General features: G+C 41.9%; 1 protein-coding gene and 1 non-coding gene across 5 annotated transcripts in view; both read right to left on the bottom strand.

The window, feature by feature from the left end:
• Positions 1-25,102, bottom strand: part of CKAP5 (cytoskeleton associated protein 5) — an 88,541-nt gene that overhangs the window by 820 nt on the left and 62,619 nt on the right. For all 4 annotated transcript variants that reach the window (XM_045825175.1, XM_045825172.1, XM_045825173.1 and 1 more), the window contains exons 25-43: positions 22,291-22,485; positions 21,766-21,901; positions 20,586-20,674; positions 18,655-18,780; positions 17,324-17,473; positions 16,806-17,009; positions 16,456-16,591; positions 15,816-16,009; positions 13,738-13,910; positions 12,376-12,549; positions 12,029-12,149; positions 5,841-6,020; positions 5,215-5,402; positions 4,667-4,742; positions 3,761-3,949; positions 3,539-3,676; positions 2,995-3,078; positions 2,743-2,902; positions 9-160 (exon numbers count right to left, since the gene is read on the bottom strand). In XM_045825175.1, the coding sequence (XP_045681131.1) occupies positions 9-160; positions 2,743-2,902; positions 2,995-3,078; positions 3,539-3,676; positions 3,761-3,949; positions 4,667-4,742; positions 5,215-5,402; positions 5,841-6,020; positions 12,029-12,149; positions 12,376-12,549; positions 13,738-13,910; positions 15,816-16,009; positions 16,456-16,591; positions 16,806-17,009; positions 17,324-17,473; positions 18,655-18,780; positions 20,586-20,674; positions 21,766-21,901; positions 22,291-22,485 (2,865 nt within the window). The remainder of the gene's footprint in view (positions 1-8; positions 161-2,742; positions 2,903-2,994; positions 3,079-3,538; positions 3,677-3,760; positions 3,950-4,666; positions 4,743-5,214; positions 5,403-5,840; positions 6,021-12,028; positions 12,150-12,375; positions 12,550-13,737; positions 13,911-15,815; positions 16,010-16,455; positions 16,592-16,805; positions 17,010-17,323; positions 17,474-18,654; positions 18,781-20,585; positions 20,675-21,765; positions 21,902-22,290; positions 22,486-25,102) is intronic.
• LOC123810266 lies at positions 16,220-16,329 on the bottom strand. The gene has a single exon (XR_006784228.1). It is a non-coding gene; the product is annotated as a small nucleolar RNA SNORD67 (small nucleolar RNA).

Consider the following 25,102-nt stretch of genomic DNA (forward strand, 5'->3'; position numbering starts at 1 on the left):
AGCGGTACCTTGGTGTTGTCCAGACCGCATCGCTGTCGGAGGATTTTTAGCCTTTCCAGGTAGACAGACGGCCCCACCTCCTCTCCGTTCGTGTTGCCTATGGAGGACACCGTGCTTGTGGGGGCAGGCGCACACGTGACCTCCATCTGAGGGGAGATGCCTGGAGGAGACGGAGAGAGGATATTCAGACACGTGTTCCCCTGACTTCTAGGCTGCCCTCGTTAATCTGCTGGCAAAGGGAACAGTTTGGGGCTTGGAGGTCGTCACTGTGCTTCACGACGATTAGTCCACTAGAATCAGTCTGGAGCTGGTAATTAAAGGCGCTCAGAAATGCATGAGATAAACTTACTGAGAACTCAAGAATGGACGCAGAGGAGATCTAAGTTGGGCGTGCATCTCTATCCCGGGCTGTGCAGGGCGTATGCCCGCGGCCCCGCAGCGGACCTGGGCAATCCCAAAGCCTCAGCCACTCCCGAGTGTACGGCCAGTGCCCAAGAGAACCACCCACGGGCTTTAAATGTTTGGAAGAATCAGACCAGGTTCAGGCCACGTGACACAAGGGGAAGCTCTTATTCAAACTGGAGAGGACAGCGAGGGGCTCAGGCCTGCAGGACATTCATGGGGAAGAGGGGGAAACCGAGATGCCCAATAGGCAGCCAGAGGGCTGAGAACTCGGGACTGTGATCCCAGCACTGAGATCAGTATGCCGGTAGCAGAGGGGAAAACCAAAACTACAAGAATCCATCACAGCTCCTTAATTTCTGAGAAGAAACAATCACAGAACATGCAGACATGTAAAAGGATGGATTAGATATTAATAAAAACGCACTACAAAAGCTAGAGACCAAGTACAGGGAAGACACACTCCATTATGGTAAAAGGGAATAAAGCACCAGACACGGTGACGAGAACACCGAGAGGGGGAGACGGAAGGAAGAATAACGGAACGCCAACAGTGACGACGCTCGGGCGGCTAAGGCGTGAGAGCATTCAGGGAAGAGCGGGGACGCAGGCCTGCATCGCAGCATGCTGTTCAGGCCCGCAGCGGCGCTCTAGTGTCGCACATCAGTGGAGAGGACTTTGGGAATGAGGAAAGGAGGCTTCGCCCTGATCGTCCAAACCATGCTCTGTCCTCGGGCGGTGCGCTGTCAGACATTCTGCTCACCACGGTTCCAGAGAAAGACGGAGCGGTGTTGCGAACAGTGACACAAGTGACTTGAGAACACAACTGAAGCTTCCACCCAGCAAAGCACAGGGTGAGAGAGACATGAGTGGAATCTGAAAACCGCACAGGAACCCAGTTTTACAGGCAAACAAATTCCGGAACGTAAGAGCAGGCAAGGCTCCCTAGCCTCGGAAAGAGCGAAATGCAGGACAAAGCATGTGTGTTCTACTCTGTGCAGTCAGAGGGAACGTTTGCAGTTGGGTCCTTCTTGGGTCTAAGGCTCTGGACAGCTATTTTCTATTGTCTGACACCTCCTAAGTCTTCCTTTGTCTCTGGGTCCTGTGAGCAGTAACTCTCCGACACTGGCTTTTTTACTGTGGGAACAGAAACATTTCAGCTTAACTTAAGGCTAAGATCTATTCATATCATCTAACAAATACGCACTGTGGGTTTCCTGTGTGCCAGGCAGCAAAACAGACAAAAAGTCTTTCCTCTTGTGAATTTTCCACCCTACATTGTACGGTAGGAGGGTGCAGGGTAGGCTGCAAGTTTTAAGTAAGAGCTCATTGGGATAGTAGTTGAACAAAGACCTCAAGGAGGAAATGGAGCTGGCCCCAGGCTGTCTGGGGGAAGATCAATCTACACGCAAGAAACAGCCAGTGCAAAGGCCCTAAGGAGGTGCGTGCCCGGTGGGGCTGGGGTGCAGTGAAAATCAGGCAGGAGATGAGGTCCCACAGGTATCAGAGGCCACACAATGTAGGACTTCACAGGCGCTGTTGCTTTTGCAGAGTGAAAGGGAGAGCCTTTGGAAAATGTCTGAGAACCCTTGTTTTGATGCTCTGTGTGGAAATAACACAGGGAGGCACGAGTGGAGCAGGAGGGGAGTGCTCTGACCCAGACCAGGCAGCAGCCACGGAGGTGAGAAGTGTGGGTGGATTCTGCATGTAGTTTGCAGAGAGAGCCAAAAGGACCTCCTGACAGAGAGGAAAAGCAGACTGAAGCCTTGGTCTGAGCACCCTAGAAGGACAAAGACGCTGTGGCCACGAGGGAGACGAATGCAAATGGAGCAGGTCTGGGGGAAGGGCAGGAGCTCAGTCTTTGACCCGGTGGGTTTACGAAGTCTATTAGAAACCCAAGTGGAGAATGTCATGCGGAACTATCAGTCAAGGTCAGGAAGGCGGTCTGAGCTGCCCATCACACAAGCCGGGCCTTGCTGGCACAAATGCCATCTGAAGTGATGACAGTAGGTGGGTTTGTTGAGGGAGTGAGAATGAGAAGGAAGAGATGACCGTGGACTCAACTCCGGCGGACGCCAACACAGGCTTCAGGCGCAGGAAGAGGGCCAGCAAGGGGGGTGGAAGCCAAGGGGAGAAACCGGTTCAACGGCAGGAAGCTTGCCATTGCCACATGCGGACGATGCAGGAGGCGGAGCTGACCACTGTCTGCAGCAATGTGAACATTACTGGTGATCATTAAGTGTTAGGTGCATGGTTGTACATGTAAACCGATCCAAACCTCCGGCTGCTGAGCTGGGAGCTAATCTGACTTATTCCTGGAGCCGCTAGAGGAAACCGTACCTGTTGAAGTGGGAATACGGCCTTTGCCCTCCCTCTCCATTTCGATCACCCGAAGGCCTCTTTCAACATAGCTCTGGAAGAACTGCGAGGAGTTTTTCAGAAATGGTTCAATGTCGGCATCTGAATATTTCTTCTTATATTCATACAACTCTGCTAGGCCCTGGTTATCGAGAGACAGGAAGGGGGTGGATGCTAGTTAGTGACCCTTTTCCATAACGCAGATCCCCACCTGGCTCAACCCTTTCCTCTCACCTCTTTAGTGTTCTCTTTAGAGCCAATCTTCTTAAAAATCTCAGCTAAGAAATCATTTACTTTGGCCTTTGATGATTTTTCATCCTGAGAAGTTGAAAGACACAGCAAGGATTAGTTGGTCAGACCTGAGTTACTACTTAGGAACCACAGGTTGGGTAAGGTCGGAAAGAGGTCAACATCCAGGCCACTCTGGTTTGTCCCTGCAGGTGACAGGAGCACCCGTGCTGCAGGGCCCGCGGCAGGCCCACTACCTTTCTGCGTCACTGCAGCCTCCTGTCTCAGTTTTCCGACGGGAAGAGGAAGGGTGGATCTGGCCCGTTCCTCCCCCAGTACAGCCCACAGTGGACTGTCTTAGGCACAAAGAAACCTTTCGTAGGGACCAAGAAGCATGTAGTCAGAAAACAGCTTATGTTTGCAATTTGCAAGTGGAAACGGTTACAGCACCGCAGCAGGAGAGTGACACAGGGCCGACCCCTGAGCCTTCCAGAAGATGGTTACTTTCAAACAGCCTCAACACTTTCATCTTTCAAGTCAGGACACTCACGATCCTAGACGCTCCCTTTTCTGTTTCCTTATCCAACTTGCTCCCGGCCTGGTCCATACTGTGCTTCATCATCCGGCAGAGGTGGGCCTCCAGCTCAGACTCACTCTTGTTGTCAATCATGGTTAAATGGTCCAAGATCTGCAGGAGACACAGGCACAGTCCAGTGGCGGCAGCGCCGTTCCCAACACGCTCTCCCAAACTCCCGTGGCTCTTCTCACTCACCTTGGGCCCTTTCAATTTGCATAACGTGTGCAGCAACGTCTTTAGGGTCCTGATGGGAAATTCACTTTTGCACTGCTTTAGTTTCTCTTTGGGGAAAACCTTCATGAAAATGTGTATATCCAGGAGAATTCTGTCCAGATTAATACTGTTGATGGTGTCAGGCAACAGTCGAACCATTCTCCAGAGACACTATTGAAAAAAGAAAAGTTAGAGGGAATGACTGAGGAACGAGGGGAAATCTGTCACCAGCCAGCTTCCCTAAGCTCTGGCACCGCTTCTAAAAGAAGCCCGGGGTATAAGTGTGGCACATCATCTTTCCAGTGGGGCTGCTAAAAATGAGCGATTTTACTCGCTTCGACCACATCACTGGCTGAAGTGTGGCAGGCCATCCATCTAATCATCCCAGACACTCTTCCTTCCTGCTCCCTAGAGCTAGGAGCCTTACATAATAAGAGAATGTGGAAATTCTCTTTTGGGTTTGCTTGGTCCCTAAGAGTAAGACAGACATATTACATACCCAAATCTAACCTGAGAAGACAAAACATTTTTCGCTATTACAGTGTATCGACAGTGTTATGTTATAGATATGTACATTTGGAGTTTTTCCATTAAAGAGACCAAAATATTATTGGGTTATAGGTATCTTTTCCCCCCAAAAGAATTTAAATTTCTTTCAAATCTAGGAGAATTGGTGAGACATTTACAAAACAGTTCTTTTTCACTGTTTGAGGCCAGGAATTGTTTGGGCCTGAGCTAGGGGTATAAATGGAGGATGGCAAAAGCGAGACCAACTGTGTTTTTCAGGTGTATCTTGATTTGTGTCTATGTCTTAGTTCCAACTCCTCTTTCTTCACACTTTAATAAAGTTTTGCATCTTTGAAAGAGATCACATTATTTCAACTTCACCTTCATAACAAGCTCTGAGAATTTGGGAGAGCTGGCTGTTGCTAGCAGGCTGTCTTGAAGCAAAACCAGTAGGGCACTAGGGAAAAAAAAAGCCAACAAAACAGCATTAATAAGTTTGAAACCTGCATTCCAATTCCAATCAGTAACTGAAGGGCCAAGAGTAAATATTCTCTATCCATCTAATCAACTGAGAGCCCGTGGATTAAAAACTGCCTCTGATTATTTGACAGTTATTAAGAAAATAAACACCAACCATTTAAGCCTTGTAAATTTACCACTTGGTAAATGATAAAGCTTGTCACTATTTTTCATTGTCACTGGTCACTGAAAGAGAAATGTACATAGCCTACAAAACTGCTGCTTATTTGCTGGCTTACTGAGTTATCAGTTGCTGCTGTTTAAGGCGGGAATGCCTTTGGTTCTTGAGGAAAGAGTAACAAATCAATTTATTAGGCACACTTAAAGTTACAACTGACCCAGTGCCTTCTGGCCGCCCTGGGTAACAAGAGAGGCTGTTCTAGGCTGTGATGCTGAGCGCACAGATGTACCTCAGGATGTTGGTCTGGTCTGACTTCTCCAGAACCTTCACCACCAAGAGGTTCACAGAGCGGATCACCTGTTGTCCTTCCTCCAGGTCTTCAATGCGAGAATCCAGCATGAGGGTGATGAGGCCGTGCATCAGGTCTTTCAGGACTCCGGTCGAGGCCTCCCGGGCCAGGCTCTCTATCTGAAACAGCTGTGGGATCATGACGGCGTTAGACCAGGAAGATAAACATGGGTGGCTATTCTAGGAAACTGTTGTGTCTTTAAAAATTCGGAGTAATAGGAAAAATAAAAATCACCACACCCCCCAAAACCTCCAGTAATAGCAGTAATTAATTGGTGTGCTTCCCTCCTGTTATAAAAGTATATTTAATGTGAGCAGTTATATGTGAAAAGCCAGCAGGGCCCACCATGCCTGATGAAGAAATGGGCAAGAATTCTCAGTAGTACATAAGCATTTCACTTTGTACCCTAACAAGGTCAGCTGGAGTGCCATCCCACACCCAGTGGAGGTCACGTGTACATTTCTCCAAATGACAGGACTACTGGAACACCTGCACCGATGCAGGCTCTAGAACCGGGTGGGATGGGAGACTGAAGGGGAGCTTGTGGTCTGCAGCGGTGTCCTTACCGAAATCATGTTGCCGATGATGCAGCTGTACAACTTGATGATCTCGTCCTTCTCCAGCTTCTCGTCCGCCATGTGTGTGTTGTAGATGAGTCTTAGCTGCATGAACGTGGCTATCAGAAACTGATCAATGTGGCCAGACATAGCTTCGGCTTTGTCTTCCTGTCTCAGGACCTCGTCAATCTGGTAACAAAAATCCAAGATGTATTCTCCAAGCTTCATACTTCCAAGTAGCAGTCAGATACAAGGGATGTCTCTATAATGTTAGCAAAGCACTTCCAGTATCTTTACATATAAATAGCTAGTCCTTAGGGATTCGATGATTCCAGGAAACTTACTGAGCAAGATACTCTTAGGTGAATTAGTTGCAGCTTCTACTGAGTCTCACTGTCTAATTCTGGGAATAATTCCTATGTTTAAATGTCTAATTTATTAGAATGCTTTTATACCTGTATTTTATTTAATCACTCCGACAGCTCTGAGAGGCAGACAGGCTGAGAGTACGATCTCCGTTCACCGGGTGAGAAAAGGGAGGCTCAGCAAGATCAGACTTAGCTCACACTCAAAACTCAGGCTTCCCACATCTTGATTCAGTGTTCTTTTCGATTTGATACACTGGTTGTCACTAATGAAAAATTGTTACCATGGGGAGACATTTTTTTCCCTATTTACTATAAAAAGATCCTTGTTTTTATGATTACATAATAACACCCTGAGACAATCACGTCAGTCTTCGGTGATCGCCCTTCACACAGGACGGCAAAGCTGCAGGACCCTGGCGGGGGAGTCGGGGGGCATTTATACTACAGAATACAATGTGGACGGTGCCCCCTGGTGTTGATGAAGCCAAGGGTCCTACTTTCATTTCTCTCTCCAGGCATGTATACCTGCAGGCACATACTATTTTACATAACTGGGACTTCTTAATAATGCTGCTTCAACAAAGCTACTATAAAAAATACTTTTTGAGGGGCTGCTCTTTTTCCAAGATAATTAACATTACCAACCTGGTACATCGTCTTTCATGTTCACAGAATCATACACAGACACATCGGCACACACACACAGGGTCAAGGTTTAGGGCACTGTTTATTCTATAGGAGTTACAGTACAGAGTGCCCTGCATCTAGCTTTTCTAACTCGACAGAAAATGATGAAAATCCCTAAGGTGAACAGGAATACAGGTGTACCTTGTTTTACCGTGCTTTGCTTTACTGTGCTCCACAGACAAAAGCAAGACCCTCTACAAGCAAAAAGGTTATGGCTCACTTGACCGTGACCCTCCCTTTATTGCAGCAGTCTGTAACTAAACCCACAACAGCCTGAGGTTTGCCTGTAGTTTTGTTTTTTATTTTACAGATTTTATTTATTTATTTTTAGAGAAAGGGAGGGAGAAAGAGAAGGAGAAACATCAATGTGTGGTTGCCTCTCGAGTGCCCCCCACTGGGGACCTGGCCGGCAACCCAGGCATGAGCCCTGACTGGGAATTCCAGCGACACTTTGGTTGGCAGGTTGGCACTCAGTCCACTGAGCCACGCTAGCCAGGGCCATGCCTTTGTTTTTACCTCTAGAAGAAAGGGTCCCAAGAGCCTGACTTTTTAGTCTGAAGGACAGGGTATTTTAAATTATGGTATAATAGGTATTACTATATTGCTTTCTTTAAAGAGATACTAATACATATTCACATTTCTTTTTTTAAAATTAAATTTTTTTTTATTGATTCTAGAGAGAGAGGGAGAAAGGGGAGAGGGGAGGGGAGGGGGGCAAAAAGAGAGAGAGAGAGAGAGAAGGGGAGAGCACACACAGCGATGGGCCGGTGCACACATTCGCTGACTCTTGCACGCGCCCTGACTCGGGGCAGAACCTGCAACCCTGGCAGGTAGGGATGGTGCTCCAGCCAACTGAGCTACCTGGCCAGGCCTCTAAAACAGCTTCTAGATTTATTACTGTAAAAATCCATTTCTTGATTTTAGCTTTATTGTTTCTTACTTTAAAATTCATTTTATTTTTGACTATGTTCCTTTATTTTAGTCTTTTTTCAGAAATACACGTGTTTCAGGCAGTGTTTCCGAGCCCAGGAGTCTCAGAGAGGTTTGAAAGGGAGTGCTTTCCTATTCACTACAAAGAGCTTTGATTATTTTTCTTTTGTCAAGAGGTCTTTTAGGAAGGTGTTTCATGGTCCCTGAGTAGCCACTATTTTTGTAATATTAACATTGTTTAGTAAACATTTTGTTGGGTTTTCAGTCAAGACTTTGGTCAGTATATCCTTCCTTTTTGCGTTTGTTAAATGTTTTCTTTGTGGACATAGGTTTTTAAAAATTGTTCAGTGAAGATACAAAAAATATAAATTATCTTTTCAGAGAATGTGAAATTCTCTCTACATATACATATAGTAAATTAATTAAATCTGGTTACTTATAGATGTTCTTTTTATTGAGGTTTGATTTTCATAGGGCACGATGCACAAACCCTAAGAATACAACCTAATGTGTACCCTGTAAGCGTACATGTGTCCACGTGCCACCCCCGCAAACAAGCTGCAGGACATCCACGGCGCCCGGAGGCCCTTCCAGCCCCACGAGTCAGCACCTGGTCCCCCGACCAGGGGCTATTACTATCCTTTCCAGTTTTTCTTTCTTTCTTTTTTTCACTACTATTCTGATCTCTAAACTGGTAAGATGTTCTCCTGGCCCTGACTGGTGTGGCTCGGTTGCTTGGGCAGCCTCCTGTAAAGTGAAAGAAACATCGCTGGTTCGATTCTTGGTCAGAGTCCAGGCCTGGGTTGCTGGTCCTGTCCCCGGTCGAGGTGCACACGAGTGGTAACTGATCGATGTTTCTCTCCCTTTCTCCCCCCCCCCACTCTCTCTCTCTCTCTTTTCTCTAAGTTTTCCCTCTAATATCTAGGTCTTTAATCTCTTTCATTTTGGTGTAGGAAATAGCAATCTGATCACACTGTTGTTCCCATTACCAATTAATCTAGCTTTAAATTTTTTTCAATTATTAATTTTAGAGAGAGAGGCAGAGGAAGGAAGGGTTGGGGAGGGAGAGAGAAACCGATCTGTGGTTCCACTTACTTATGTGTTCACTGGCTGCTTCTTATATGTGCCCTTGACCAGGGCTAATCTAGTTTTTGCCAAGAGATTTTTAATGCCTCCTCTGCTTCGAGTTTCCTAAAGATGGGGGTCAGTCTCCGGGCTCTTTGTTCCATCACCCCAGTGGTCCATCTGCTCACCCTGGGGCCCGAACTCTGTATACCAGCCTATACCAGTGGTGGCTCCACTGTTGATACTAGTGATGTCAGTCCTCTCCACTGTTTTTACTTTCAAAAATGGTCTTAGAACGTAGACTTCCATTTATTTAAAAATTTTCTAATATTCAGTACAGCTTTTTAATTGTCTCTGTAAAGGTCTTACATACACACTACTTGATTTATTCCTAGAATCTTAACTTTTTTGTTGCTGAGGACTTTATCTTTTAATTTTTTTACTATGGTAAAATATATAACAAAATTTACCATTTTAAGTGTATAACCCAATGGCATTAAGTATAACCAGCATCCCTATCCATTCCAGAAGTTTTCAACATCTGAAACAAACTCTATTTCTCCTTCTCCACCCCCTGATAACCTCTATTCTGTTTTCTGTCTCTGTGTATTTGACTACTCGAGGTACCTCTTGCAAGTTGAATCACACAGTATCTGCCCCTTTGTGTCTAATTTATTTTACTTAGCATAATGTTTTCAAGGTCCATCCATGTTGTAGCAGGTATCAGAATTTCATTCCTCTTCACGACTGAATAATATTCTGCTGAATGTATATACCACTTACTGTTTCTCTGTTCATCTCTCGATGGACACCTGGGTTGTTTACTCCTTTTGTCTATCGTGAACAATGCTGCTGTGAACATTGTACACAGGTTATCTGTTTGAGTCCCTATTTTCTAGGAGTGATTTGGATATTTTATCATAATTCGATGTTTAACTTTCTGAGAAACCACTGAACTATTTTCTACAGTGCTTGCACCATTTTACGTTCCTAGAGCAATGCACACAGATTCCAAGTTTTCCACAGTCTCATCACACTTGTTATTTACCACCCCCACCTTTTAATCCTAATGTGTGAGGTGGTTAACTCACTGTCATTTTAATCTGCACTTCCATAACAACTTATGATGGTGAGTATCTTCATGTGCTTATTGGCTATTCTTATATCTTCTTTGGAAAAATGTGTATTCAAGTTCTTTGCCCATTTATGAACTGGGTTTTTTTTATTTTTACTTTTTTTCTGTCATTGAGTTGAAGGGGTTCTTCTTGTACTCTGGATGTAATCTTTTATTAGATTAAGATTATATGCAAATGTTATGATTTGCAAATATGTTCTCATTCTGTAGGTTGGTTTTTCATTCTCATAATAGTGCCTTTGATGAACAAAATTTTTAACTCTGAAGTTCAATTTAATTATTTTTTGTTACTGTCTGTGCTTTCGGTGTCACAGCCCAGCAATCACTGCCAAATCCATTATGATGGTTTCCCCTATGTTTTCTTCTAAGAGCCATAGTTTTGGCTCTTACATTTATGTCTTTCACCCATGTTCAGTTTGTTTTTGTGTATTATTAGAGCCCAACCTCATTCTTTTCTGGGTGGATAAACATTTTTCCAGCATCATTTGTGCAAAAGACTGCCATCCCCCTTGTCATTCAGACCACTGACTTGGCTTCTGTAGTGATCGTCGTCTCCTCAGGGCAACTGCCGCTCTCCAGTGCTCTCCGTGCCAAGCGCCAATGAGCTTATGTTTGTTATCTCTACACACATTTGTACCACACACACACACACACACACAATTTACACTGGTATTGCATCTATTTCTGGTCTAACACCTGAGTTCACTCTAGCCACTTTCCTCCTGTATTTGTTTTGCTGTTCTCGGACAGTAAGAAACTTGGCCAATCCCCTTGTATGTAATCAATCTCCCACCTCTGCCACCAGCCCTCCCCCATACAGATGCCCACTCCTGCTTTGGCTCTGACTCCCCATTCTGAGTCACCGGCACACTGCCCTGCCTCCTTCCAACACACGCGGATGCCCTGCTCACCCTGTGTGGGGTTCTGCTACCATGCCAGTCAGGTTGCCTGCGTGGACATCCTCTTCACTGGCTCGGGCTCCGAGACCACCACATTGGGCCACTATGGCCCCACCTCCACTCCCTTGCCACAAGGTAAATGCCTACCTTGCTCTACCCACCTACTGGCTTTAGAAGTGGACTGTTAGGGGAGGGAAGAAGAGGAAGAAGAGAATGATTTTTTAAAAACATGTAGTTCTCTTATTTAAATTTTTCTGATGGCTTCTCATCTCACTTAAAATCCAAACAACTTACTGTGCAGCTTAAAAGAAATTTTTTTTTAATCCTCACCTAAGGACCTGAGGACATTTTTTCATTGCTTTTACAGAGAGGAAGAGAAAGAAAGAGAAAGAAACACTGATGTGAGAGAGAAACATCGATTGGTTGCTTTCTTGTACACGCCCCGACCAAGGACTGAATCTACAACATGGGTAAGTACCCTGACCAGGGATAGAATCCACAACCTTTCGGTCTACGGGACAATGCTCCAACTAACCAACCACACCGGCCAGAGCCCTTGAGGCTTTTAAAGCTCTCCATAGTCTAGTCTCCTTCTGTAGCATTCTCCCCCTTGCCCACTGGGCTGTGAGCACATGGGCCTTGCAGTGTTTCCTTGAATATGCTAAATTTGATCCCACACCCTATAGAGCCTTCGTACCAGCTGCTCCTCTGCTTGACGCCCCCGACCACCAATCTAAGTAACTACTTGGTTCCTTTCTCCAATCACCGTATTCAAGTTATATTTACAGTAGTTAGTATTCTTAGATACTTTCTTGTTTACCTATTTGTCTCTGTCCATTACAATCTAAGTAAGTTCCCCGGGAGTTGGTCCCCACTTACTCACTGCTGTATCTCCAGCCTCTGGTGAATGAATGCAACTGTAAAGAGTGAGGCTCTGTGAGAGCTGCAGCCTGTGAACCAAGTGATGACTGAGCGGTCCCTGTGCACTTTTCTCATCAGCACAGCACTGAATGCTGCCAGCCTCCTTTAACACTGCAGCCAGTATGCAACCATCAGGCCCACAGCATTTAGATCCACCAGTGGCATCAATGTCACGAGTAATACCTCCATTACCTGGGTCAGCGCTTGGATGCTTGTGTTGATGTCACCACTGGCTACTTGGGAGATGATGAAATTGATTGTGGAAGCTGTGTTACTGTGCATGTCATCAAAGTGTGGAGAAACAGCCCGGATCCTAGAGAGCAGAGCAAAGGGACAAATTCAACCTTTATTATAAGATATCCCGGTGAGTTGAAAATATATGCAATTCCCCACTAGATCCAGGTCTTAGTAAAGAACTGCTAACGGCTAGGTAGGAACCAGTTCTAAAAAGCTCTAACTGCACAGAGAGAGTGCGCTTTTCACCCCCACACTCTGATGATTATGAACTGCTCACCCTTAAATGAAAGAGGCTAACTTACTTGGGCTCAGGAATAAGGACTGGTTCAAAAATGTCATCCAGTTTGTGCTGCACAAGTTCTGGCATTTCGCATCGGACTGTACCATTGTCGTTCTCGATCTCATCGAGATCCAGCTGGAATTCTCGGCGCACCATCTGGGCCGCCTCCGGATGCCCACTCATGCTCCGAGCTTGGCTAAGGAAGCAAAAAGAGACTCCTGAACTAAAAGAGACTTCTTAACCAAAGGGCAAGAGTAGCACTGCCAGCTGCCCCACAGCTTCAAGACAGATGTTCAACTTCTGGTTTCAGCCCCCCTGAATGATTTAAGCTTGAGGCTATGCCAGTGCCTTCCGTGGGCAACAACACTGGTTCATGAATATTCCGAGGGCAGATAACTTTACTTTCTACTTGCAGTACCTGCCAGGTTGTAAACATTCTTTCCAGTTCATGAAAGCCAACAAACTTTGTACTGCTCTTCCAGATGGGGCAGAAAATAATTAATAAAGAACACTTATATTGACTCAAAGCTTACTACTTCTGGCAAAATTTAAGAAAAATCTGGACTAGCTGGTTCTTCTCTACCAAATAAACCAGTGTTTAAGTTTTCCTAATCATAAGTATCACTCCATGCAGTGTTCGGTACATTTTACACTTTTGGGGGATAGTCAGTCACCAATTTTTATTCACTTTGGACTGGTTAGAGCCAGAATTATATCCAAGTAATAGACATTCAAAGGTTCCAAATTCATATTGGCCAAAACATACTCATGATACAACCCAAAAGAGAGCTGTCTATCTTAAAAGGCAGTATTTTGAGTCCCTAAGCCCACCTGGGTGGCAGGCGTTTTCCTTAGCTTTGTCTAAAGAACAGGAACCTGAGTGTGACCAAATACGTAGTACAAGGAAGAGGGTGAACCAACATTTTTAGGCACAGGACATTAAGCCGCCACTTCTGCTAGCCAGTGCACTCTCACGAAAGGCTGGATTCGTGGGATACTTATGAACACCCTGTACGTTGGTTACAAATTCTAAGCCAATCACCCTCCAGAGGGGATGAATCCAAGTCAGAAGTTAGAAAGATATAAGAGCCCTGCTAATGAGAAATTAGCAGGCAGTACTTACATCCTATAAGTGCGATACATAATTCTGTCCACGGAAAAGCAGTGAAAGAAGGCACAAGACTATTTAGAAGTGGTTTAGAGACAAAGACAAAGACAATGAAGACTGAAGGATTAAACATCTGGTTACGAGACATTTACTCAGACACTCCGTCATGCATGATAATGGCTACAAGAACGCAAGATCCATGTTTCAGGATAAGCTTTGAGCACACAAGGCCAAGTCCACAGAGATGCTGTCAGATGACAATCTCCATCTACATACTTGAGTTTAGAGGACATGTCCTCAGCTGGTCCCTTGCGTAGCATGTTGGCATTGGAGCTTATGCTCTGTGTGCGCTGAGGTTTCTCTTCTACCTGTTTCATTGGTGCAGCAGATGGCCTCTTTGCTGACCGCTTAATCCTTTCCTCAAGCATACTCATATCCTTTTCAGAAAGCTATAAAAAAGGCCAAATTTAATTTATTAGCATAGCTCTCTACTATAATATGAGGAAAATAAAAAAAAACCTAATTAATTAGAAAACTCAAGAATTAACATCCATTTTCATAGTGAAGCAAACAGAATTTGCTATGTTAAGATATATTTACTTTCAGCCTTGGCTGGTGTGGCTCAGTGGATTGAGCGTGGGCCTGCAAACCAAAAGGTTGCAGGTTTAATTCCCAGCCAGGGCACATGCCTGGGTTGTGTGCCAGGTCCCCGATGGGGGGGCTCATGAGAGGCAACCACACATTGATGTTTCTCTCTCTCTCTTTCTGAACCTTCCCTTCCCCTCTCTCTAAAAATAAATAAATAAAATCTTTTAAAAATATATATATATATTTACTTTCAAAATACTATTTACAGCCCTGGCTGGTGTGGCTTAGTGGATTGAGTACTGGCCTGCGAACCAAAGGGTCGCCAGTTTGATTCCCAGTCAAGGCACATGCTTGGGTTGTGGGCCAGATCCCCAGCTGGGGGCATGCGAAAGTCAACCACACATTGATGTTTCTCTTTCCCCTTTTCTCCCTCCCTTCCCCTCTCTCTAAAAATAAATAAATAAATAAAATCTTTAAAAAAGAAAACTATCTACATTTTTATTTTATTTATTTTCTTTAAATGATTTTATTTATTTGTTTTTGGATAGAGGGGAAGGGAGGGAGAGAAACATTGAGGTGAGGAAGAAACTTTGATGGGTTGCCTCTCATTTGTACCCCAACTGGGGACCAAACCCACAACTCATGTATGTACCTTGACTGGGAATCAAACTGGTGATCTTTTCCTTTGTGGAATGACACCCAAACAACTGAGCTACACTGGTCAGGGCACAATCTACATGTTTTTGCTGCTTTTTTTTTTTTAAGATTTTATTTATTTACTTTTAGAGCGAGGGGAAGGGAGGGAGACAGAAACATCAATGTGTGAGAGAAAGATCGAGTGGTTGCCTTCTGTAGATGTCCTGACCAGAACCAAACCTGCAACCCAGGCATGTGCCCTGACCAGGATTCGAACCGGCAACCTTGTGATTTGCAGGCCGGCACTCAGTCCACTGAGCCATATCAGCCAGGGCATTATCTACATTTTTAAATCAACTACTCTTAAAATCTCCCTTGCTGTAAGAACAGAACATATGAAAGAAGAAAAGGATATAAAAGTAAAGGCTATCAATAACTACAAATAAAAAGATAAAAAATTAAACTAAGCACCCTCATTTCTGCAGTTACCACTAGATGACTGTGTGACTATGGGCAGGAAGCTTTTGGTCCTTTGTGAAATCCCATCTGCTTTACCTCCTTCACTGGCCTACAGTGAGGATTTAATTAGATTAACTCAAGTAAAAATATGTAGGCACAGTATAAATATATGTGATGCTAAGAGGTACCAGGAGTGGAGAGCTGAGGTCCAGCCACAACAGTGACCGGACCAGAGGAAGTAAGGAGCTGGAAGCAGAACTCTGGCCCGCGGCTGTAGCTCAAGACTTAATGTGACAGGCACCAGTATCACATCACACACAAGCTCTTTAAAAACTAAATGCACTAAAATTTACAGAACAGGTTGTCAGGTGGAATTTAAATCCCAGACTAGCTCAGATTTCTTGATTCGAAAATAACTCATTTCTAAAGCAAACTGCTACAAATAGAATGCTGAGAAAAGAAAATCTGATTTCCAGTCAAACACAGCCTCAATGTCCTACAATAATCAGAGAGAGACACCCTCCAGGGTTTACCTGGATTCTAAGACTCATTGATAGGTTGAATTCAATAAAAAGTGGAAGAACTTTAGAGTTGAGATGGCATGAAAACTGACACCTAAGTGATCTTGTAATTCACAACATGCTGACGATATTCAGAGAAAAGCCACTCACAGTTCCAATGAGTTTGAACACCTGATCCCCATGCACATTGTACACGGTGACGATGGTGTTGAGGGCAGCGTTGCGCACAGCGTTGTCGCGGTCTCCTATGTGAATCGCTATCTCCTTTAAGGCTTTTCCCGCAGTTGGTTGGCAAACATTCATGCCGTAGGACTCGACCAGACACCCCAGTTCTTCCAGGCACTCTGATGGGGGAGAAAGGCTACATTAAGGAGACTCAATGCACACCTGGTACAGAGACCTATTTTTACTAGATACATTCCCTCTTGGCATAAATGAAGGACTAAAATCTTATCCTAGCTCTGCCTATAATTTTTCCTCATTTACTACCTTCTAATAAAACACACAATGAAACAACAGTGCTAAAGCAAGTGCTTCTGGAAGAAGGGGATGCCTGTGAGTCAGATGGCCCCTGTGCACCTGATTTTGTCACCAGGGTGGTACTGAGTAGCGCCTGTATCACTGATACTGTGGCGCCACCAGTGTGCAACTCATCACTCTCACAGTCCGGATTGGGAGGTTGGAGTCAACCACACAGACACTAAAGACATTTCCTTGTTCGAGTATAAATTATTTCTTTTTGAGGTCACTGCTACACAGACTCATGGCTCAATTTAAATTGTTGCTTCACCTGCTCTCTGCTTTGAGTTTTTGGATTTGGTTCCTTCCATGATGAAGGGGAACATCTTGCTGGCTGGGTAGACAAGGCACATCCGGTTCAGGATGGCACGCACATCTTTACGAATGACATCCTTTGGTTCTCCGACCTAGTCAACATAATGATTAAGTGAGGCATTTTCCGAAGAGCGAAGGTTCGCCCCCTCCAGCACATGCATCACCAGATCTTAAAAGAATAGGGGCATGCAAATGAGTGGTGGAAATTACATCATATAATAAACAGAAAGGGGTATGGAATAAAATACAGGATTTGAGGTCTGCTGGAAACTTGAGCAGTCCTCCAGAGTAAGAAAAACACATTACCTTTAGGATGAGATAGGGGATGAAGGAAGATGCTTCATTCTCAGTAAGATGATACTCTTCCTCACTCAGCAGGGTGAAGAGCAATTTTAAATATTCTAGGGCTTTCATTAGGACGCTTGTATTGGTATCAAAAAACCGCAGGGTAAGCCACTTCAAGATAAGATCCAGGCAACCAATAACACCCTCTTTTTCACTCTCCAAGTGCTTAAAACAAAACAAGACAAACCCCCACAAATAAGACTGTATAAAATTTTAAGTTCTATTATTAGGTAACTACCTCTTAAATTTTACTAGAGTCCAAAAAAAAAACCTGATAGATTTGTAAGCCTCCATGTAAGACTTAAAATTATAAACGTATGGTCATTTTTTCCACCAAATAATACAACTCTAAAAATACAGAACATGATGTATTCCAGTTTCTTCTCCCTTCTCAAGTCATGCAAACTTCCGATTACTTCATAGGGCTCAGTGTTTCCACATGTCAGAGGCATGTGCGTATTTATCTACTGCAAACTTACATCAACCATAACAGCAAGGGCTTTGTTATGATGCTGAAAGTCTGAGTGAAACATCTCATCTTGTAACCACTTAGCCACACAGCTAGACATTTGAGTCTTCAGTTGCTCAATGTACTCATCCCTTGGAGTAGTAAAATTCCACTTCAGCACCTGAAAAACACCAGTGGAAAGGGGCCGGAAGGTGTTCAACTGAAATGAGGTACAGAACTCTATTTAAAGCAGCTGTAGGAATCAATTTAATAGAATATTTTAAAATTTAACAAGGTTAATTTGTAATTAAATATGAATGAAAATGTATTCTCAAGCTGTCATATCTCTTCTGGAAGCTTAACTCTGAAACTCATCTAGGAATAGAATTTTTGATAATTCTTATTTTCTAGAAAAGTCATGTTCTTTTATTATATAACATGGTGGACCCTGTTGGTACAACTTTAAAAATGGGAAAAATGGAAATATCAAAATTTAAAATGTAGATATCTTTCTAAGAATTTAATATTAATATATACTCACACGTGTACATAAACACCACCTTCAGAAATGCTTACGGCAATATAGTTTACAATAATGAAAGACTAGACTATTCAATGTCGTGAGCTGGGAGTAAAGGAAGGTACATATACGTATGCCGTACCGATAAAAAGAACGAATGCATATATGCATGCAGATATGATCTTTAAGATATTTCAAATATTATTAAAAGAAAAAAAGATGTAGAGCAAAGAGTATGGTATGTTGCCATTTGTGCAAAAGGAGGGCTGTATATTTAAACACAATTATATAGGTATGGAATATTAATATTTCTGGAGTAATATACAAAAAGCTGGTAATAATACCCTCTCTGTGGAGGGTGACTGGAAAGGGAAACATGCTTTTCATACCACACTCTGAACTTTTTGTACTGTTTGAATTAAAATATATATATATGTTAGAAATCATTTTTTTAACTATTTAATAAAACTAGAACATCAAAAGAGGAATGACCAAACTAGCCATATATAGTGACCAGTCTGTATTATAAGCTAGTAGGTGCAAGAAGATTAATGTCTACTACATAAGTAGAATTGATAAACATCAATGAATACTTTCCATTCTTTGATTCTAAAAGCTAAAACAACTTCTATGTCTTTCTGTTTGGAGGAACAATAGGCAACAGCTGCATTCTAGTTTCTTTTGTAGGAATTAATGCTCCTATAAAGTAGTCTTATAGAAATAAGATATGATTTATAAACAAAAGGTTTAGTTTATTAGATACAAATTTCAGATAGTAGAATTATTCTTGAACAAAATAGAAACAAGCAAAAAACTCCTGAGGAGCCTTATTCCTTCCTTACCTTTAATCCCTTTTCATCTTTCATTCTTTGCTCCTTTCCATTTGGAACAACAATGAAAATAGGACCGGATTTGTCTTCATCCTCCTTTAAGCTGGTCTTGCTGGGCACTTTCTTCCCTTGTGCACTCTACAGCCGCGGTTCAGGGAACACTGGTTAGACAGGCTACTGCTCCTTGGAATACAATGTTGCTGCCCAGGAAAAGGGCACTACCCAAACCAGAGACACCTCTCCTTATTATATTCCACGTGAGAGAAATGGATGGACCACAGAATCTTACACATATCATGTTTCTGTACAGGTTTCCTAGAAATGTTTCTAATAACATTCTTACAGAACTGTTGGTTAGTCCTTGGACTGGCATGTAAATACATAATAAACACAGTTAGAAAAGCTCTGTTATCGATCATTGGTCTGGGTCGCAGAATATTTTTGTTTATCACACAGTTCAGGTCTTTCTCGAAACCTCATTAATGACGTTTTGGATGGCAACCACACATTTCACCTCACTTATTTGAAAAAGCTTTGCTGTTTCTCTCCATATACAATACACCTCTATCATAGGACTATAACTGGAGACCCTTTAAACCTGTTTCTAGAGAAAGCTGCTAGAAACATTTTAAATACTTAAGTTACTACAGTTGTTTTAAACAATAATCCAAGCTGTAAAATCTTTGTATCAGATTGAAAGAAATGAATGCTTAGTATATATAGTTAAGATAATATTTAAATTTCACTACTGGAACCATTATTATAAATGTAGCAAGAGTCATCTATTACATTTCTATTACATTAATAGTTGACTACATTACTAGTCAACTATTTCCAGTAGGCCATTTTTTTTTTCTACTTCTAACACTAAAACCATTCAATCAAAACAAAGATGAGAATATTTATGTGAAATTGCTTTATAACTGCAAAAGGCTGGAATAAAAAGTATGACATTGAGAACTGAGTCAAACATACTTCAAAGATCTTGTGATCAAAATACTAAAATAAGCACTTGTTAAATCTGGGGTGAGGACAGGGAGGAGGACAAGAAAAGAGCAGCTTCACTGGATAGTGTAGAAGAGAATTATCCACTTAAATTAACTCACTAAATTAAGGACCCATGTGTAGGGAAAGAAAATAATTATAATATTTAGACCAATGGACACAGGGCATCCATTCTATAATGAGCATATAATAATAAATATACTGGATAATGAAACTGTTCCTAGTCTAATATTTTTTCATCAGTTACATGCAGTTAATGAAATAGTTTTCTCTATTTATATTGATTATTAATTTACTACTTATTGCCTAGTTATGCAATTTTCCTTTTGAAAGTATTAAATGATACTCTGAATACAGTGATAAGCTCTGAATCTTGATACAGAAACTGATGACAATTTGCCATGATTCAAAAACTTACATTAAAAGATACCCAAGGGATATTTGAAGTTGAGCATTTGGACACATTTCTTTACATTGTTCAACTCTGCATAGATACTAAACAAATAGCTGATGCATCAAATTAAGTCCCACTGGTGCGGGGACAGAAAGTATTCCTTATAGACTAATCAGAGCACCTTCTAATGACCTACTATGCCAAATTTGAAAGAAGTTAATTACCTTACATTTTGCAAATCAAAGTTGGCCTAAGTGATTCTTCTGCCTGAACTACACAGGATTTTTCTCTCTTCACTACTGCGAATCTTCCCCAAAGACCTGCATGGCAGAGACCATGGCAGCACCTCCGGAGAGGTGGGTGTCTCTGTCTTGGAGCCTTATCAAAAAACGAGCCACAGAAATTTATATAGATAAGTACTTTATAATTTGATAATATCAAGAGTAGTAATGTTCTTTTATATATAATATGCTCTTTCCTAGAGGAATGACTGTATAAAACACAGAGATGTAATTCTATATCCAAGTGTGCAGAGTGAGCATACCTTTGCTTTAGAGGAAACTCCTAGAGCTTTGGCCTTTTTCGGATCAGGCTTGGGTTCTACAGTGCTGGAGACAGAATCTTCAACAGGTGCTTTGAGGAAAAAAGATGTACCATAAATTTAAACTCTAATATCACTTTATTCTGGTCAGGTTAAATATATAATAATGAGAAAGCCTGCAATTTTAAATGTATCAATATAAAGTGCTTTTGGTTACATTTTTCTCCAATCTTTTTTCTCCCTGACTTCCTCTTTAAGCATAACTTTATGAAATTAATTCAATAAATTTACATCTGCTTTGCCAACATTAAACTGCAATTTTTTAAAAACTATTTTCTAAATAGCAGTTAAAGAAAACCTTTTTGCTAGTTTGCTACTTCCCTTAGGGCCTGTTATCTTTGATACTATTTTCTACATAGCAAGATTCCAATAAATGTTATAATTGAATACACACACACACACACACACACACACACTTTGATATCAACAGTTTTACACATGTAAAATTTCTAACTTTGGGGCATCAACAATTTCTATCCCACTAAACAGAACATTATTTTATTTAAGCAATAAGTCTAGAAAAGTGGTTACAGTTTAGAGTTTTATTTTACATGATGGATTTTTAACATCAGGATGAAGAAAGCAAGAATTTTCCCTTAAAGATGATTAGTAAATGTTAGAATGGATCAGTGAATGGTCAAGTGCAGAGGAAGGAGAACTCATGTGGGAATGAGTAAATGGAGTTCTGTGCTGGCTCAGGACTGGCTGGCTGTCTGGCTTTGTGCAAATCACTTAAACTTTTGGGTTCCTCAGCAGTTAATACAGGGGACTGAGCTAGATGGCCCCAATTCTCCCTCTAATTATATTGAACAGTAGAAAACAGCTGTGGGAACCTTAAAGATAGGATGGAACACTTGCTTTCTGGAGTATTTCAATGAGCTACTCCAAAACTCCTTTTTAGACTTAGAAATCAAATTAATCATCTTTGTACCCTCAGCATAGTTCCTGGTATGAAATAGGTACTTGACAAATGTTTGTGAACAAAGGGTAAGGAGAGATAGAGACAGGGCTTGCGATCTAAGCCATGAGGAAGTATGATAAAAAAAAAAATGAAGGCTGGATTTCTTTTATGAGAGTTCCTTTGGGCTAGCTCCTTCCCCTTTAACCCTCTCAAAAGTGTTACCTGAGGCAGGCTGAAATTTGGCTGGAGCTGACCCTCCCATGGGTTTGGAGGTTGCTTTAGCAGGTGCAGCGGGCTTGGCAGGCATGTTAGCTTTGGCTTTCTCTAGCATGGCCAATACCTGGTCTTTAGAAGTTGGCTAGGGAGACAATGTAACAGAAGTGAGAGGCCACGTAAATGATACACTCATATTATTCTTACTAACAGATCTGTCGTCAAACAAATCTTTGAACTCCTAGTTTTGAAATACCAACGAAGCAAGCACAAGGGACAAGAGAAGTACCACACATTATGAAGTCACACTGAATTAGCTACCATTCTGGAAGGCCACAGTTTCCCTCCCGCAGGGTCAGCGGGTTCTAGTTCTACACTGTTAAAACAGTTTATTTTTGCTCTCACTGGGATTTCAAATTGAAACTCCTAGCAGGTAATGTGAACTTCTGCCTATATAAATTTATGTTCAATATTTTTCTGATGGTTTTTAACAATAGCAGCAGCAGCAGCAGCAGCAACAACAAGAAGTAGTACCTTTAGTTTCCCTGTAGCCTTGGCCATTTTCTCATATCCTAAATGCATCATGAAGAATGGCAAGGCATCCTGGGCCTTCTTTCGCACATCTCCATTGCGATCCTCCAGGCAGGAGTAGAGATGAGGAACACACAGGATAAGGTCTGTGGGGGTGGAACGAAGAGTCGGTAGTTTCTCAGCCAGCCAGCCCAGAAGCTGCCAAAAGAAATAAACACTGGGTTATACTTTCAGTGGAAAACTGTTTTTATGACCTCAGGCTTAAGGATTCCATCAGTACCAAAGACAGACCTAGTTCTCACACCACAATTTTCCTGTATAAAATCAGTAATTTTCAATAAGAACTGTGCTATATTTAAATAATATACGCAAGGATGGCAATCTTTAAGACAAGGACACAATTCTTTGGACCATACTTGGGCATTAAATTGTAAAGCTTTTATAGTTCTTAATACATTTTAAAGATGGAAAACTTACACTTATCTTTTTTTTTAATTCTAAGAACTACTCAGCTAAAGAAGACACAGAACATTTATTTGATCATAAGATGACAAGTTCTACCAGGGTTTCTGGTTTTATCCCTACATCAAATTTTTCTCTCTACCTCTAAAATAATTCTTATCTATACTTATTTTTAATTCAAAGTTTTATAGAGACGATTACAGATTCACATACAATTATAAGTAGTAACACAGAGAGATCCCTTGCGCCCTACACTCAGTTCCTGTTAGGTAGCCCTTTGCAAAATCATAGTCGAGTATCACAACCAGATCTCGACAGTGACAGAAGCCACTGATCTTATTCAGATTGCCCCAGTTTTAGTTGCTCCCATCTGTGTATGTGTGTCTGGTCTATACCACAGGTGGCAAACACAGGGCCCCCGGGCGAATCCGGCCCTCCTCGTTTTATCCAGGCCCGGCACCTTGTTTCTACCCGGCAGCAGTGCCGAGCTCTGGCTTAACTGTTAAGGAGTAGTTACATTTACACGGTCCTAAAACTACTCAGCCCTTTGAAGGCAGCCGCGAGGCTGATGACACCCCTGGTCTATCTAGTTTCACCACATGTATGTTAGTCCACCTGCCATCATGGTCAACAGGTTGAACAGCTCCATGGAAAGCATCCCTCGTGTTGCCTCTTTTACAACCACACCCTTTTCCTCCCTCCCCCTGCATCCCCAGTCTGGGGTAACCCTTAATTTTGTCATTTCAAATGTTTTATGTAAATGGGATCACACATTATATAACTGCTTGGGGCTGCTTTTTACTATTCAATATAATTCCTTGGAGGATTTATTTAAATTGTTGTATCAATAATTTGTTCCTTTCATTGCTAAATAGTATTACATTTACCAATGTAGAACAGTTTAATCATTCACTGTTGAAGGATATCTGGCTATTATAAGCTTTTTTTTTTCTTTTAAAGATTTTATCTATTTACTTTTAGAGGAGAAGGGAGGGAGAAATAGAGGGAGAGAAACATCAGTATATGAGAGAGACATTGATTGGCCTCTCGCACGCCCCCAATGGGGACCTGGCCGGCAACCCAGGCATGTGCTCTGCCTGGGGGAGGAATGGGTGACCTTTCGGCCCACAGGCCCGTGCTCAGTCCACTGAGCCACACCAATCAGGGCATGTTACGAGCTTTTTGGCTATCATGAACAAAGCTCTATAAACACTTGTGTGTAAGTTTTTGTGTAAGTATAAACTTTAGTTTTCCTGGAATCAATGACCAAGATAACGAGATCACAGTTATTGGGTCATAGACTAACTACATGTTAGTTGTTTGAGAAACTGCCCAACTGTTTTCCAGAGTGGTGGTACCCTTTTACATTTCCACCAGCAGTGTTCACGTTTCTCTACATTCGTGCCAGCATTTGGTGTGGACTTTACTTTTTATTTTAGTAATTTTAAGAGGTGAGTAGTGATATCCTACTGCAGTTTTAATTTGTATTTCCCTGATAGTTAACAGTGCTGAATGTCATTCATGGCTTATTTGCCATCCACACCCTCCTCAGTGAAATGTCTGTTCAGGTCTTTGGCCTATTTTCTAATTAGAGTTTTTTCTACTGTTGAGTTTTTGGAGTTCTTTACACATTCAGACTATAGTTCTTCATCAGATATAGTTTGCAAATATTTTCTCTCACTCTGTAGCCTTGACTGTTCATCTTCTTCACATAGACTTTTATAGGAAAAGTTCTTAATTTTGATGAGGTCCAATTAACCAATTTTTCTCTGATGGATTGTGGTTTTGGTATCAATTCTTAAGAATTTCTATATCCTGAAAGTTTTCTCCTATATTATCTTTAAAAGTTTTATAGTTTTAAGTTCAACATTTAAGTTCATGATCCATTTTGAGTTAATTTTTGTGTAAGATATGAGGTTTAGGTTGAGGTTTACTGTTTGGTCTATGAATGCCAATTGCTCCACAATCAACTGTAGAAAGGCTATCCTTGAATTCTTTCGTCAGCAATCTATAATGTTCAGTACACATGCTCTGTATTTATTAAAAGATTTCATTTTCTTTGGAGGGATTGTAAATGTCATTATTGTCTTTTTAATTTCAGTCTCCACATGCTCATTGTATTGTAAAGAAGTGTGACTGATTTTTGTGTGTTGATTTTGTACCCTGCAATCTTATTGAATGTAACTGTTAGTTTCTAGGAGTTTGTGTGTAGATTCCTTTGGACTTTCTAAGTAGACAGCTGTCATCTGCAGTTATAGATACTTTTATTTATTCTTTATCCAATCTGTATGATTTTCATTTGTTTTTCTTGCTTTGCTGTGGTGACTTGACCTTCCAGTAGTAGGCTAAATGA

Source organism: Phyllostomus hastatus, unplaced genomic scaffold (assembly GCF_019186645.2).
Source record: "Phyllostomus hastatus isolate PE091 unplaced genomic scaffold, TTU_PhHast_1.1 phas_scaffold_585, whole genome shotgun sequence".
Classification (NCBI taxonomy): Eukaryota; Metazoa; Chordata; class Mammalia; order Chiroptera; family Phyllostomidae; genus Phyllostomus; species Phyllostomus hastatus.